The sequence below is a fragment of the Loxodonta africana genome, chromosome 5 (genome assembly GCF_030014295.1).
Source record: "Loxodonta africana isolate mLoxAfr1 chromosome 5, mLoxAfr1.hap2, whole genome shotgun sequence".
Classification (NCBI taxonomy): Eukaryota; Metazoa; Chordata; class Mammalia; order Proboscidea; family Elephantidae; genus Loxodonta; species Loxodonta africana.
Genome location: NC_087346.1, coordinates 14,689,542 through 14,702,368, shown reverse-complemented (window position 1 = coordinate 14,702,368; position 12,827 = coordinate 14,689,542). Strand labels below are relative to the sequence as shown.

General features: G+C 39.0%; 1 protein-coding gene across 9 annotated transcripts in view; it reads left to right on the top strand.

The window, feature by feature from the left end:
• Positions 1–5,297, top strand: part of C5H4orf33 (chromosome 5 C4orf33 homolog) — a 34,935-nt gene extending 29,638 nt beyond the window's left edge. For 5 of the 9 annotated variants that reach the window (XM_010590554.3, XM_010590555.3, XM_064285325.1 and 2 more), the window contains 3 exons: positions 1,173–1,224; positions 1,331–1,530; positions 3,435–5,295. In XM_010590554.3, coding sequence (XP_010588856.2) covers positions 1,173–1,224; positions 1,331–1,530; positions 3,435–3,540 — 358 coding nt within the window. In that variant the 3' untranslated portion in view covers positions 3,541–5,295. Of the gene's footprint in view, positions 1–1,172; positions 1,225–1,330; positions 1,531–3,434 lie in introns of all 9 variants that reach the window. The other 4 variants (XR_010322006.1, XM_064285327.1, XM_003410437.4 and 1 more) reach the window with 4 other exon arrangements.
• Positions 5,298–12,827: the final 7,530 nt, after the last annotated feature.

Below are 12,827 nucleotides of genomic sequence, written 5' to 3'. Positions count from 1 at the left end.
GTTCAGAGAATTTTTTTTTTTAGTTCAGAAATACAGTGACAAATATAGATATAAAGAATTGAACTAGTTTTTTAAAATGATTCTTTTAGGGAATTTTATGAAGAGTATATAAATTTTGGAGCCCTGGTGGTGCAGTGGTTAAAAGCCACCAGCCTCTTGCTCCTTGGAAACCCTATGGGGCAGTTCTACTCTGTCCTGTAGGGTCACTATGAGTCGGAATTGCTCAGTGGCAATGGGTTTGGTTTGATTTGGTTTTGCTTTTAGGTTATTCTTTAAGGCTGCATAACAACAGTAAAAACAATCAGAAGGCTTTTGCTCTTACTCAAAAAAAAGGAAAAGGATACACTCTTTTCATATGTTAGAATAGTTTCATGAAGGAAATCCTCGAAAAACACAAAAGGCCATCCTGTAGAAATGTTTAGGTATCATCTTTTCTGGAGACAGCACATTTATTTCATGTAAGTACTTTCAACCCTTTGATTCTTACTGCCCTGGCTAATCCCAATTATGCACTCTTACTGGTAGTTTCCTTTTTGAGGCTCTATTGTGATTTTTTTTTTTGAAAAGGTGACATCAGTGTCTGAACTAATAGTAGAGAGCAGGAAAACACAAGAGGCAGGCAGGTTGAGGAAGGACTATTGTATGAGAGAATAAAGACAAATTAAAATATTTAGCCTGATGACTAGTTCTTAGTCTATGTTTTGGATTTTCTAATGAGCTGAAAGATAGCTTTCCTGAAGAAATAACCTTTAGTAAACTTATTGAATTCAGATGTGGAAATCGGTGTCAACTTCCTTTTGGTTTTTTAAACAGTTTTAATGTAAACTCCAAATAACATAACATTTTTCCTCCCCTTTTTCATACTTTGCATCATCTAGCTAAATGAAGCAGTTTGTATAATTTTTTATTTAAAGAATATAGAAGAAGTTTAAGCATGTGTAGCTTTATACATTTGACCGCAGTTGTCACAAATAGACGCCCTTGTTTGGAAAATGATAAGCCCAAAGGCATTATTTCTAAATAATTGAACACTCAAACTCCTCCTTTAATTACCCAAGTATCTTCTGGTTATTTGGAAATTTAGTTACGAGCACACACATTCCAGATATGAAGGATGGGGAAGAAAATAGTTCTATCTGTCATACATTCATGAGGAATTTTAATTTTGACAGCCATGGACAGCATTTGGTGCTTTTACTCTCTGGAAGAAGAAATGTATGGAAAGTGAGTAAATGAAAACATGAGACAAAGTTCTTAAGTGCCCAAGTATTTATATATTTAAAGTATAAGTCTGAATTTACCTGCTGTGTTTCACATGTCATTTTTGTAGCAGGGACTTGCTTTATCATTCAGAGTGTCCAGAGGAGAGACAAAATGGGAAGGAAAAACATATCTTCCTTGGTGTTATTTTCCACCAAATGTCACAAAATTCAATTCATTTGCAATTCATGGATCAAATGATAAAAGACATTATGAAGCGCTTTACCCGGTACCTCAGCATGAACTACAGCAAGGACAAAAACCTGATTTGTAAGTGGAAAGTAATGAAGATTTGAACTGTATACAACAGAATGAAACACTGCCAGGTCCTGTGCCATCCTCACAGTCATTGCTATGTCCATTGTTGCAGCCACTGTGTCAGTCCATCTCATTGAGGATCTTTCTGTTTTCACTGATTCACTGCTTTACCATGCATGATGTCCTTCTCTAGGGACTGGTCCCTCCTGATAATACGTCCGAAGTACGTGAGACAAATTCTTGCCGTCCTCGCTTTTAAGGAACATTCTGGCTGTACTTCTTCTAAGGCAGATTTGTTCTTTCTGGCAGTCCGTGGTATATTCTAGAGAACATTAATTCTGATAAAGATGACTGCTGATTGGTAAATTGCATCTGGGCCAAGAGAAATTGCCAATGAATTATAAATACTTGATGGGGCAGCGTAGCTTTGGGATTCCCTTTCACGGTCATGTCCCACATGAGGACCCTAGGAACTATGCCTACAGTTATTACAAGAGATATTGGCTCCTATGGGACATCAAGTGTTCATTCCAGGGTATCTCCTGTACCTTCTCAGTTTGAGTCTTGTCCCTGCCCCTGAAGCTGGCATCTAGGGAGAATGTAGCTTCTGGACAGTCTTCATGGGCTGCTGCCAGGACTACTCATATAGGCAGAAAAGCCAGATGCTGTCCTATGGCAAGCTGTTGTCTCTGTCCTGTATCTCTTTGAGTGTACTCAGTGTGGCCTACCAGAGTCTAGTAGGTATGAATGTATAGAAGAGCATAACAGGGACACGGGGCCCTGGATTGTGCAAACCGTCAAAGTGCTTGACTACCTACCGGAGGTTCAAGCCCACCCAGAGATGCTTTGGAAGAATAGTCTGGTGATCTACTTCTGAAAACTCAGCCATTGATTTTACTCTGACATACATGGGGTTGCCATGAGTCGGGATTGACTCGACAGCAACTGTTTTTTTTTTTTTTTTTAATAGAGACATCCTAGTGGGTATTGCACCGTAGTAGACTGACATTCTTGCTATATTGCGCTTGGAAAGTGCTACACTGTCCTTCCTTTCCATTTGCCTTCTCCTTGCTGTCATGCTCTTCACTCTACTGTTTTCTCCTTAACATGTAAATCTGAGATTGGCAGTTGCAACTAGAAAACTGGATCAGCCTTGCCAGGACAGCAGAATGGGATGAAATTCTAGACGCAACTGACTCAGGGCCGCCATGCCAAGATGGCTTGTTTCTCTGTCTCTTCACCAGTATATACCCCCTGTATTCAGGCTTCCCACCCATACCTAATTGGAAGCTTACCCTGGGTAAAAGTATTATCGTACCATTGGCCAGGGCAGAGCCAGGGCAGAGTGGTTTCTACTGCAATCTGTTAGGTAAGTCTTTCTCTCCTCATTGAGCCACAAGGGAAAATGTAATAATAGTTAAATAGTTTTCCTGGAAAGAAAATACCTAGTATCAGCACTCCTTTATGTTAGCCTTCCTTGTTTGGCCAAGAAGGAAAATCTATCCTCTGATCTGTGGAACTGAAACTTTTTTTAAAACAATTGCTTATATGACTAATATAAATTGTATCCAAGTTTGAGTATAAAAACATTTGTAAGTATATAAAATGATTTGTTTAGAGCTAGATAGAATGAGGCAGATTTTGAGGACTGATTTTTTATTTCTCCTGTCACCTGTGAGGGAGTTATTTGCAGAATTGAACAGAGAGTGCTTTGAGATGTGGGTAAATGCTTTCAGAGCTGAATGTTCGCTAGCCAGGGTGAGAAAATGGTACATGTGGAATACTCTTACCGTTGGTATTTCTTAAAATAGAATATTGTCCTGTCACAGATGTGATAAAACAAATAGCCCTTCAGGACAACTGTTTCAAAAATGCATAATTCATTTCATTTCCCATTTCTTTTCCTTTGCTTTTAGCCATCGTCTGGAATACTTCAAGCCTTTCAGTTTTAACACACTGTTTGGAGAAGAGTGGAAACAGCCGAAATCAGACCTGTGGCTAATAGAGAAATCTGATGTATAGGAGTAGAGTAGAAAACCATATCAATCATTTCTTCTCTATACCTGTTAAGGTAAACCAATAATAAATATCAATGTCTTTCAAGGCATCATGAACACATTTCAACAAGTATTTTCATAGATGTCACTGAAAACGTAGTATCTCCAGGGATAAATGTGTATGAATTAATGAGAAATAAAAAGTTCGTGCATGATTTTATTTGTAAAGTTGAAGTGTTTCACAGAGTCTCTTAGCCCCGGAACCATGATGTCAGCAGGGTAAAACTCTACCTTCTGGGTTGTATCACCATCACCCCAAAGATTCCTGACTCCTAAACCAAATATCCTGACTCTGTCAACCAAAGTCATTATTTCTCTTCTCACTTTCCTTACCCCAGACAGCCTGAGACTGGAACGCCTTATTTGCACATTTTCGAACTCTGTGTAGTATACAGTACTTACTAGGAATCTTCTGTCCATTCTTGAAATGATTAGAAATCAGTGTCCTATTTTAGTTCAGCAAGAAATCCACATCTGTTAATACATCATCAAGATACATGAGTTATTTAACCAGTTGTTTTTCTTGTTTTTGGCTATTTTTACTCTGTAGAAGGAAATGGAATGAAGTAGTCTTGAATTCAGGCAATGAACTCTGCTTTCATTTACAAATAAGTGAAATTTTCTTAATGCTGTTAAACAGGATGTCAAAATGTCTTCTTTTTTTTGGAAACATCAAACACTCATGGACTGTGGTTCTCAAATTCTGTGTTATAATATTTCAGAACCTGAAGTGACCTTGTTGATCATCTATGAACTTCTCTGCCAAACCTGATCTTTCTCCAGCATTCTTAACTCAGAAATTGGCAGTCTTGTACAAGGTGAAGCATTATTTCTTGTAGTAGAGATACCTAGATGCCAAACTCGATACACTTTTTCTTCTTCTCTACCGATACAATGTGATTTTTTAGGGGCTCTGGTGGCGCAGTGATTAAGAGCTCAGCTGCTAACCAAAAGGCAGGCCATTTGAATCCACTAGCCACTCCTTGGAAATCCTATGGGGCAGTTCTACTTTGTCCAGTGGTGTTGCTATGAGTAGGAATCAACTTGACGGCAGTGGTTTTTGTTTTTCCTGGTGGCACAATCAGTAAAGTGCTCGACTGCTAATTGAAAGATCCATGGTTCAAACCTACTACCCGCTCCATGGGAGAAAGATGTGGCAGTCTGCTTCCACAAAGATTTCAGCTTTGGAAACCCTATAAGGGCAGTTTTTTTTCTGTCCTGTAGGGTCTCTATGAGTCAGAATTGACAGGATGGCAGCAAGTTTTGGATCAAAAACTGCATTTTCCCAGATTCCTTTTCAGGTAGAAATGGCCCTGTAAAATACTTCAAGTCAGTGAGATACAAGTACACGGTGTTGGCTGGATCTTCAGAAAGAAATGCTTTAAAGATGAGAAGACTCAGGTGGCACACACCTTTGGTTTTTTGTCCTTCCTTTTTTCCTGAACTGCAGAATCAATACTTGAGGTAGCACAATAGCTACACTGTGACAATGAGATGACAATGTAGGGACAGCTGAGCAAGAGGACGAAGGAGTTTGAGTTCCAAATAATGTGATAAAGCTATGATATCATCTCTGGACTGCCCATCGACAGACTTCTTGATATGTGAAAAAATAAACTATGTAATTTGTGTATGCTACTTTTTAATAAAAGTTTCTATTATGTGCAGCAAAATACAATCTCTAACTAATACATTATTCTTTCATTTGGGTGAAAAATGTGGGATGCAATCCTCCTAAGGTCAGAAACAAGCCAGAGTTGTCCACTCTCGCCACTTCTATTCAACATTGTACTAGTAGTGGTGAGGCAGAGCCAACATGGCACTAGAGACAGAGACACCATACCATCCCTCTATAGCAAAGACCCAAAAAACTAAGTAAAACAGATACAAATGTCAGTCCTGGAACCCTGAGCATCAAATGAAGAGAAAAAGAACTTGATCAAGCACCGAATGGAATAAGAAACCAACAGAGAATAGAGGATGAGGAGAGCTATGAAGTGGAGGTCCCCTACTAGCTCACACAGCATGGATTTCCCATTTTGGACCTCCGCTACCAAGAATGGCAGACGGGGAGTATGAGAAGGCAACTTCACAGAGCTCCCAACAGGAGCACATGGTAACCAGGGATACATGCTTTCCCACCCCCCAGGCGTCTTCCCTGTATGTGGCCTCTGCAGTTTTCCAACAGGCCATGGTCAGTAGGCCAGAGAGACACCAGCTCACTGCCACCCGGGTCTGCCCTGCCCCCAACTGGCTGGTTCCTTCAGCATCATTTAAAAAATTTTTTTTGGCTTTTTTTTTTTTTTTTTTGGTTTTTCTCTGTCTCTCCCTTCACTCCTTCCTTTCTTTTCTTCCACCCAGCCAGCCCCATGTGCTATCCCCACACCTTCTTGACAGGCTCTGCCACACCACTTATCTAGGAAGACACCAGCACATGGCCTCCCTGGGTCTACGCCACCCCACTGACAGGCTCCCTCAGTGCCATTTTTTCTTTTTTTTTTTTTTATTTATTCTCATTCTCTCTCTCCCTTCCTTTTCTTTCTCCTTTCCAGCTAGCCCTGTGTGCTGTGCCTGTCCCTTATTGATGGGCTGTACCACACCACTCAGCTAGAGAGCCACTGGCACATGGCCTTCCTCGTTCTGTGCTGCCCCCACTGGCAGCCTCCAGTGCTTTTTTTCTTTCTTTTTTTTTGTTTCTTCTCTCTTTCTCCATTCCATTCCTTTCTCCCAACCACCTAGCCCTGTGAGCATCCCCCCCTCCATGGGCTGTGCTGTATTGCTTGATTAGAGAGCCTCTGGCCTTCGTAGGTCTGCACCACCCCCGTAGGTCGGCTCCCACAGTGCCATATTTTTTTATCTATCTTTTCCCTCCTCCCTTTTCCTTCTCCCTCCCATCCAAGCCCAGTGCTGCCTCCACCACTTCCTGATGGAGTGTGCCGCACTGCCCAGCAGGAGAGACACCAGCTCGCCACCAACCCAATTCCACCCCACCACCTGCTACCATATATAGTTTTTGTTGTCGTTTTTGTTTCTTTCCCTTCCTTTCTCTCACACAGCTAGCCCCATACACTGCCCACACCCCTTCTTGACAGGCCGAGCTGCACTGCTTGGCTAGAGAGCCACAGGCACACGGCCTCACCAGGTCTGCTGTACCCCCACCTGCTGAATCCTAGTGTGTCATTTTTTTTACTTTTGTCTTTCGCTCTCTTCTTTCTTACCCACTTAGCTCCACACATCACATCCTCTCCCTTCCCTCCTGCCTATCTGCACCATACACCCAGCACCATACCCCCAAGTGGTACAGACACAGATCACTAGACCCCACCCTGCACTGTCTCCTGGCCCCACCCTGTCGGCTCCATTATATGCCACAAACGACCCATCCCCACCCATCCTCCCTCTAGAATTGCCCCACTGCACCATAGCTGAGCAACCGGCCCTGCATACTTGGACAAGATGGTGAGAGGTATTTTGCCCACAAACAACAAAACATGCCCAGCCTGCCTGTGCAGACATAAGCTAATAAAACAAAGAGGAGGAAAAAAACAAATCTACAATCAATAAATGAAGAAATTCCTGAATATCCCAAAGACAGCGGACAATAGCAAAACATATTAAAAAAACAGGGCAGCATGGCTCCAAAAAGAGACCAAAATAAAATACCAGGTGACCTTTTGGTAGAAAAAAAGGCACTACAACTACCTCATAGGGAATTCAAAACTAACAGTCTCTCCAAGAGATGAAGGAAAACTCAGACAAAAATAAGAAAAAATAATAGACAAAATCATGGAAAATACAGATCTAATTAGGGAAAACACAAAGCAACTGAAGAATTTAGGAAAATAACACAGGAACAAAATGTCAAATATACAACTTGAAATCATACAAAAACAATAAAAAATCCAAAAGATAACCAATATTTCAGAAATAGTGCAATAGAAGGTTTTAGGAGCAACTTTGAAACAATGGAAGGATCAGTGAAAATTAAAGACAAATCCTTGGATACCACTTTGAGGAAAACCCAGAGAAAAGAATGAAGAAAAACGAAACCCTGAAAACACTGTGGGAATCAATCAAAAGCAAAAATTTGCCTGCTATTGGAGTTCCAGAACAGGAGGGGAAAATGGAAAAGACAGGATCACTGAAGATTTCCAAACAAAACGTCTCTAATATCATGAAAGATGGAAAGCTGACCAAGAAGCTCAATAAACCCCATATAGGATAGAGGCAAAAAAAAAAAAAAAATCAGCAAGACATATAATCACACTTGCTAAAACCAATGACAAAGAATCCTGAAAGCAGCTTGAGAAAAACAAAAAGTCACATACAAAGGGGAAAGTATAAGACTAAGCTCTGATTATAGTAGAAACTATGCAGGCAAGAAGCCAGTAGGATGACATATATAAAATCGTAAAGAAAAAAACTGCCAACCAAGAATAAAATATCCTGAAAAACTCTTGCTCAAATATAATGATGAAATTAGGACATTTCCAGATGTCATGAATTGCGTCCCCCAGAATACTTGTCAACTTGGCTAGGTCATGATTCCCTTATATGATTGTATGATTGTCTACAATTTTATCTTTTGATGTGATTTTCCTATGTGTCGTAAATCCTATCACTGTGCAGTAGTAAAGTGGATTAGCTGCAGTTACACTGAAGAGGTCTACAAGATTAGGTAGTGTCTTAAGCCAATCTCTTTTGAGATATAAAAGAGAGAACCCAGCAGAGACACATGGTGACCTCATACCACCAAGAAAGCAGTGCCAGGAACAGAGCATGTCCCTTGGACCTGAGGTTCCTGCACTGAGCTGCTCCCAGACCAAGGGAAGACTGATGGCGAGGACCTTCCTCCAGAGCCGACAGAGGAAGAAAGTTTCCCTGGAGCTGGCACCCTGAATTTGGACTTCTAGCCAACTGGACTGTGAAAGAATAAACTTGTCTTTGTTAAAGCCATCCACTTGTGGTATTTCTATTATAGCCGCACTAGATGACTAAGACACCAGGTAAACAGAAATTAAGGGAATATGTAAAAATCAAACCAAACTTACAAGATTAATAAGGGGATCCTTCAGTTAGAGAACCAGCATCAGACAAAAACTTGAATCTAGGACACAGGAGACCATCAGCCAGATACCAACCTAGGTAATGAACTCTCAAGGATAAAACAGAACTAAAAGATTTACAACAGGGAACCAGGGATGCCAATTTGTAAATGACAACAATGTCAGAACAATAAAAGAGGGAATAAATGGTGTAGGTATAGAACTTTCAAAAGGAGAGGAAGTCAAGGTGATATCAAATAATAAAAGACTGGTTTAAACTTAGGAAGATATGGGTAAATTTCAAGGTAACCACAAAGGAAGTTAACAAACCTACTTATCCAAATAAAGAAGAAAAACATACTCTCACTCAGCACAAAATCTACAAAAATTAAAGAAACAAAAGTCCACAAACAAAAGGAATTCACAGAATGGTGAAAGGAACAAAGAAAATGTCAACACCACAAAAAAGCACTACAAAATGACAGCAATAAACTCACACCTATCAACAATCACACTGAATGTAAATGACTTAAATGCACCCATAAAGAGACAGTGACATAATGGATAAAAAAGAAGACCCATCAATATGCTGTCTACAAGAGACACACCTTAGAAACAAAGACATAAATATATTAGAAAAGGATGAGAAAAATATATCAAGTAAACAGCTACCAAAAAGGAGCAGAAGTGGCAGTACTAATCTCAGATAAAATAGACTTTAAGACAAAATCCACTATAAAAGACAAAGAAGGACATTATATAATAATTAGACAATCCACCATGAGGACATAACCATTATAAATATCTATGCATGCAATGACAGGGCTCCAAAATACATACAACAAACATGTAACAGCGTTGAAAAGAGCAATTGATGCTTCCACAGTAATACTAGGAGACTTCAACACACCACTCTCCATAAAGGACAGAACATCTAGAAAGAAACTCAACAAAGATACAGAAGAGCTAAAGGACAGAATCAACCAACTTGACCTCATAAACGTGTAGAACACTCCACCCAACAGCAGCAAAGTACACATTCTTTTCCAAAGCACGTCCAGTATTCTCCAGGCTAGAACACTTCTTAGGCCACAAATAAACCCTCAACAAAACCCAAAACATTGAGATAATACGAAGCATCTTCTCTGATCACAATGCCATAAAAGTAGAAATTAGTAACAGGAAAAGAAAGGAAAAAAAAAATACATGGAAACTGAATAACACCTTGCTTAAAAAAAAAAAAAAAAAACCACTGGGTAATAGAAGAAATCAAAGATGGAATAAAAAAAAATTCCTAGAACCAAATGAGAACAAAAATGCACCATACCTGAACCTTGGGAACACAGCAAAGGCAATGCTCAGAGGTTAATTTATAGCAATAGATGCAACATCAAAAAATAAGAAAGGGAGAAAATCAAAACATTAGCTGCACGACTTGAACAAATAGAGAGCAAAAGAAGCCCACAGCCACCAGAAGAAAGGAAATAATAAAGATCAGAGCAGAAATAAAATAGAGAATAGAAAAACAACAGAAAGAATCAAAAAGACTAAAAGTTGGTTCTTTGAAAGGATCAACAAAACCAACAAACTGCTGGCCAAGTTGACAAAAACAGAAGAGGACACAAATAACCCAAATATTAGAATGAAATGGGGGACATTACAACAGACTCAACTGAAATAAAAAGGATCATAACAAAGTACTATAAAAAACTAATCTCCACCAAATTTGAAAACCTAAGGGAATGGACAAATTTCTAGAAACTCACTATTTACCTAAACTAAAAAAAAGAAAAAAAATTCTTTTTTTTTTTTAACAGAAACTAAATTGGAAAATCTGAACAGACCCATAACAAGAGAAGAGATTGAAAAGGTTATTAAAAAAAAAAAAAAAACTCCCAACAAAAAAAGCCCTGGCCCAGATGGCTTTGCTGGAGAATTCTACCAAACATTCAGAGAAGACCTTGCATCAATACTACTTAAACTCTTTCAGAACACAGAAAAGGAAGGGATGCTTTCAAATTCATTCTATGAAGCCAGCATAACCCTGATACCAAAACCAGGCAAAGACACCACAAAAAAAGAAAATAACAGACCAATATCTCATGAATATAGATGCAAACAGACCAATATTTCATGAATATAGATGCAGAAATTCTCAACAAAATTCTGTTGAATAGAGCTCAGCATCGTATAAGAAGAATAATACACCAGGACCAAGTCGGATTCATACCAGGTATGCAAGGATGGTTCAACATTAGAAAATCAAAGTAATCCAGCACAAAAATAAAAGAATCACATGATCATCTTAGTCAACGCAGAAAATTACTGCATATGCAAAGTCCAATACCCATTCCTGATAAAAACTGTCAATAGGTATAGAAGGGAAATTCCTCAACATAATAAAGGGTATCTATACAAAACCTGGTGGCATAGTGGTTAAGTGCTACAGCTGCTAGCCAAAAGGTCGGCAGTTCAAATCCGCCAGGTGCTCCTTGGAAACTCTACGGGGCAGGTATACTCTGTCCTATAGGGTCACTATGAGTCGGAATCGACTCGACAGCAGTAGGTTTGGTTTTTGGTTTATACAAAACCAACAGCCAACGTCATTTTTCATGGACAGAGCCTGAAAACATTCCCCCTGAGGACAGGGACAAGACAAGGATGCCCTTTATCACTGCTCCTATTTAACATTGTGCTGGAAGTCCTAGCTAGAGCAATAAAGCAAGATGAAGGGCATCCAAATTGGTAAGGAAGAAGTAAAATGGTTTCTATTGTGGATGATACGATACTATCCATAGAAACTACTGGAACTTATAGAATCAGTAGAGTAGCAGGATACAAGGTAAACATTAAAAAGATCATTTGGATTCCTATACACCAATAAAGAGAGCTACCAAAAGGAAATCAGGAAAGCAGTACCACTTATAATAACCTCTAAAATAGTAAAATACTTAGAAATAAATCTAACTAGGGATGTAAAAGACCTATACAAAGAAAACTAGGGAACATTAAGAAACCAAAAGAGATATACATAAATGGAAAAATATACCGTACTCTTGGATAGGTAGACTCAACATTATGGAAATGTCAGTTCTACCCAAAGCAATCTACAAATACAATGCAATCTGGATCCAAATGCAACAGGATTCTTTAATGAGATAGAGAAACTAACCATTAACTGTATGTGTACAAGAAAAAGGCCCAGGATAAGTAAAGCACTATTGAAGAAGAAGAATAAAGTAGAAGTACTAGCAATACCTGACCTCGGAGCCTACTATACAGCAACGGTAGTCAAAACAGCCTGGTAGTGGTACAATGACAGACACATTAACCAGTGGAGCAGAATTGAGAACCCAGATGTAAATTCATCCACCTACAGTCACCTGATCTTCAACAAAGGCTTAACTTCCATTAAATGGGGAAAAGACAGTGTTTTTAGCAAATGGTGCTGGCAAAACTGGATGTCCATCTTTAAAAAAAATGAAACAGGACCCATTACTCACACCATACACAAAAACTAATTCAAAATTAATCAAAGACTTAAATGTAAACCAAAAACTATAAAGATCATAGAAGAAAAAGTAAGATTAACACTAGAGGCCCTAATACACAGCATAAACAGTATACAAACCATAACTAACAATACAGAAACACCAGGAGATAAACTAGATAACTGGGATCATCTAAAAATTAAATACTTATGCTCATCAAAAGACTTCAAAAGAGTAAAAGGAGAAGCTACAGACCGAGATAAAATTTTTGGCTCTGACAAATCTGACAAAGGTCTATTCTCTAAAATCTATAGGAATATCCAACATCTCTACAAGAAAAAGACAAATAATCCAATTAAAAACTGAGCAAAGTATGTGAACAGACACTTCACTAAAGAAGACATTAAGGCAGCTAACAGACACATGAGGAAATGCTTGCGATCACTAGCCATTACAGAAATGCAAACCAAAACTACAATGAGATACCATCTCACACAGATGTTACTGGCACAAATAAAAAAAAAAACAGAAAATAATTTTGGAGAGATCGTGGGAAGATTGGAATTCTTATGCACTGTTGGTGGGAATGGAATATGGCACAACTGTTTTGGAAAATGACACAATGCCTCCTTAAAAAGCTAGAAATAGAAATACCATATGATCCAGCAGTCCCACTCCTAGGAATATATTCTAGAGAAATAAGAGCTGTCACACAA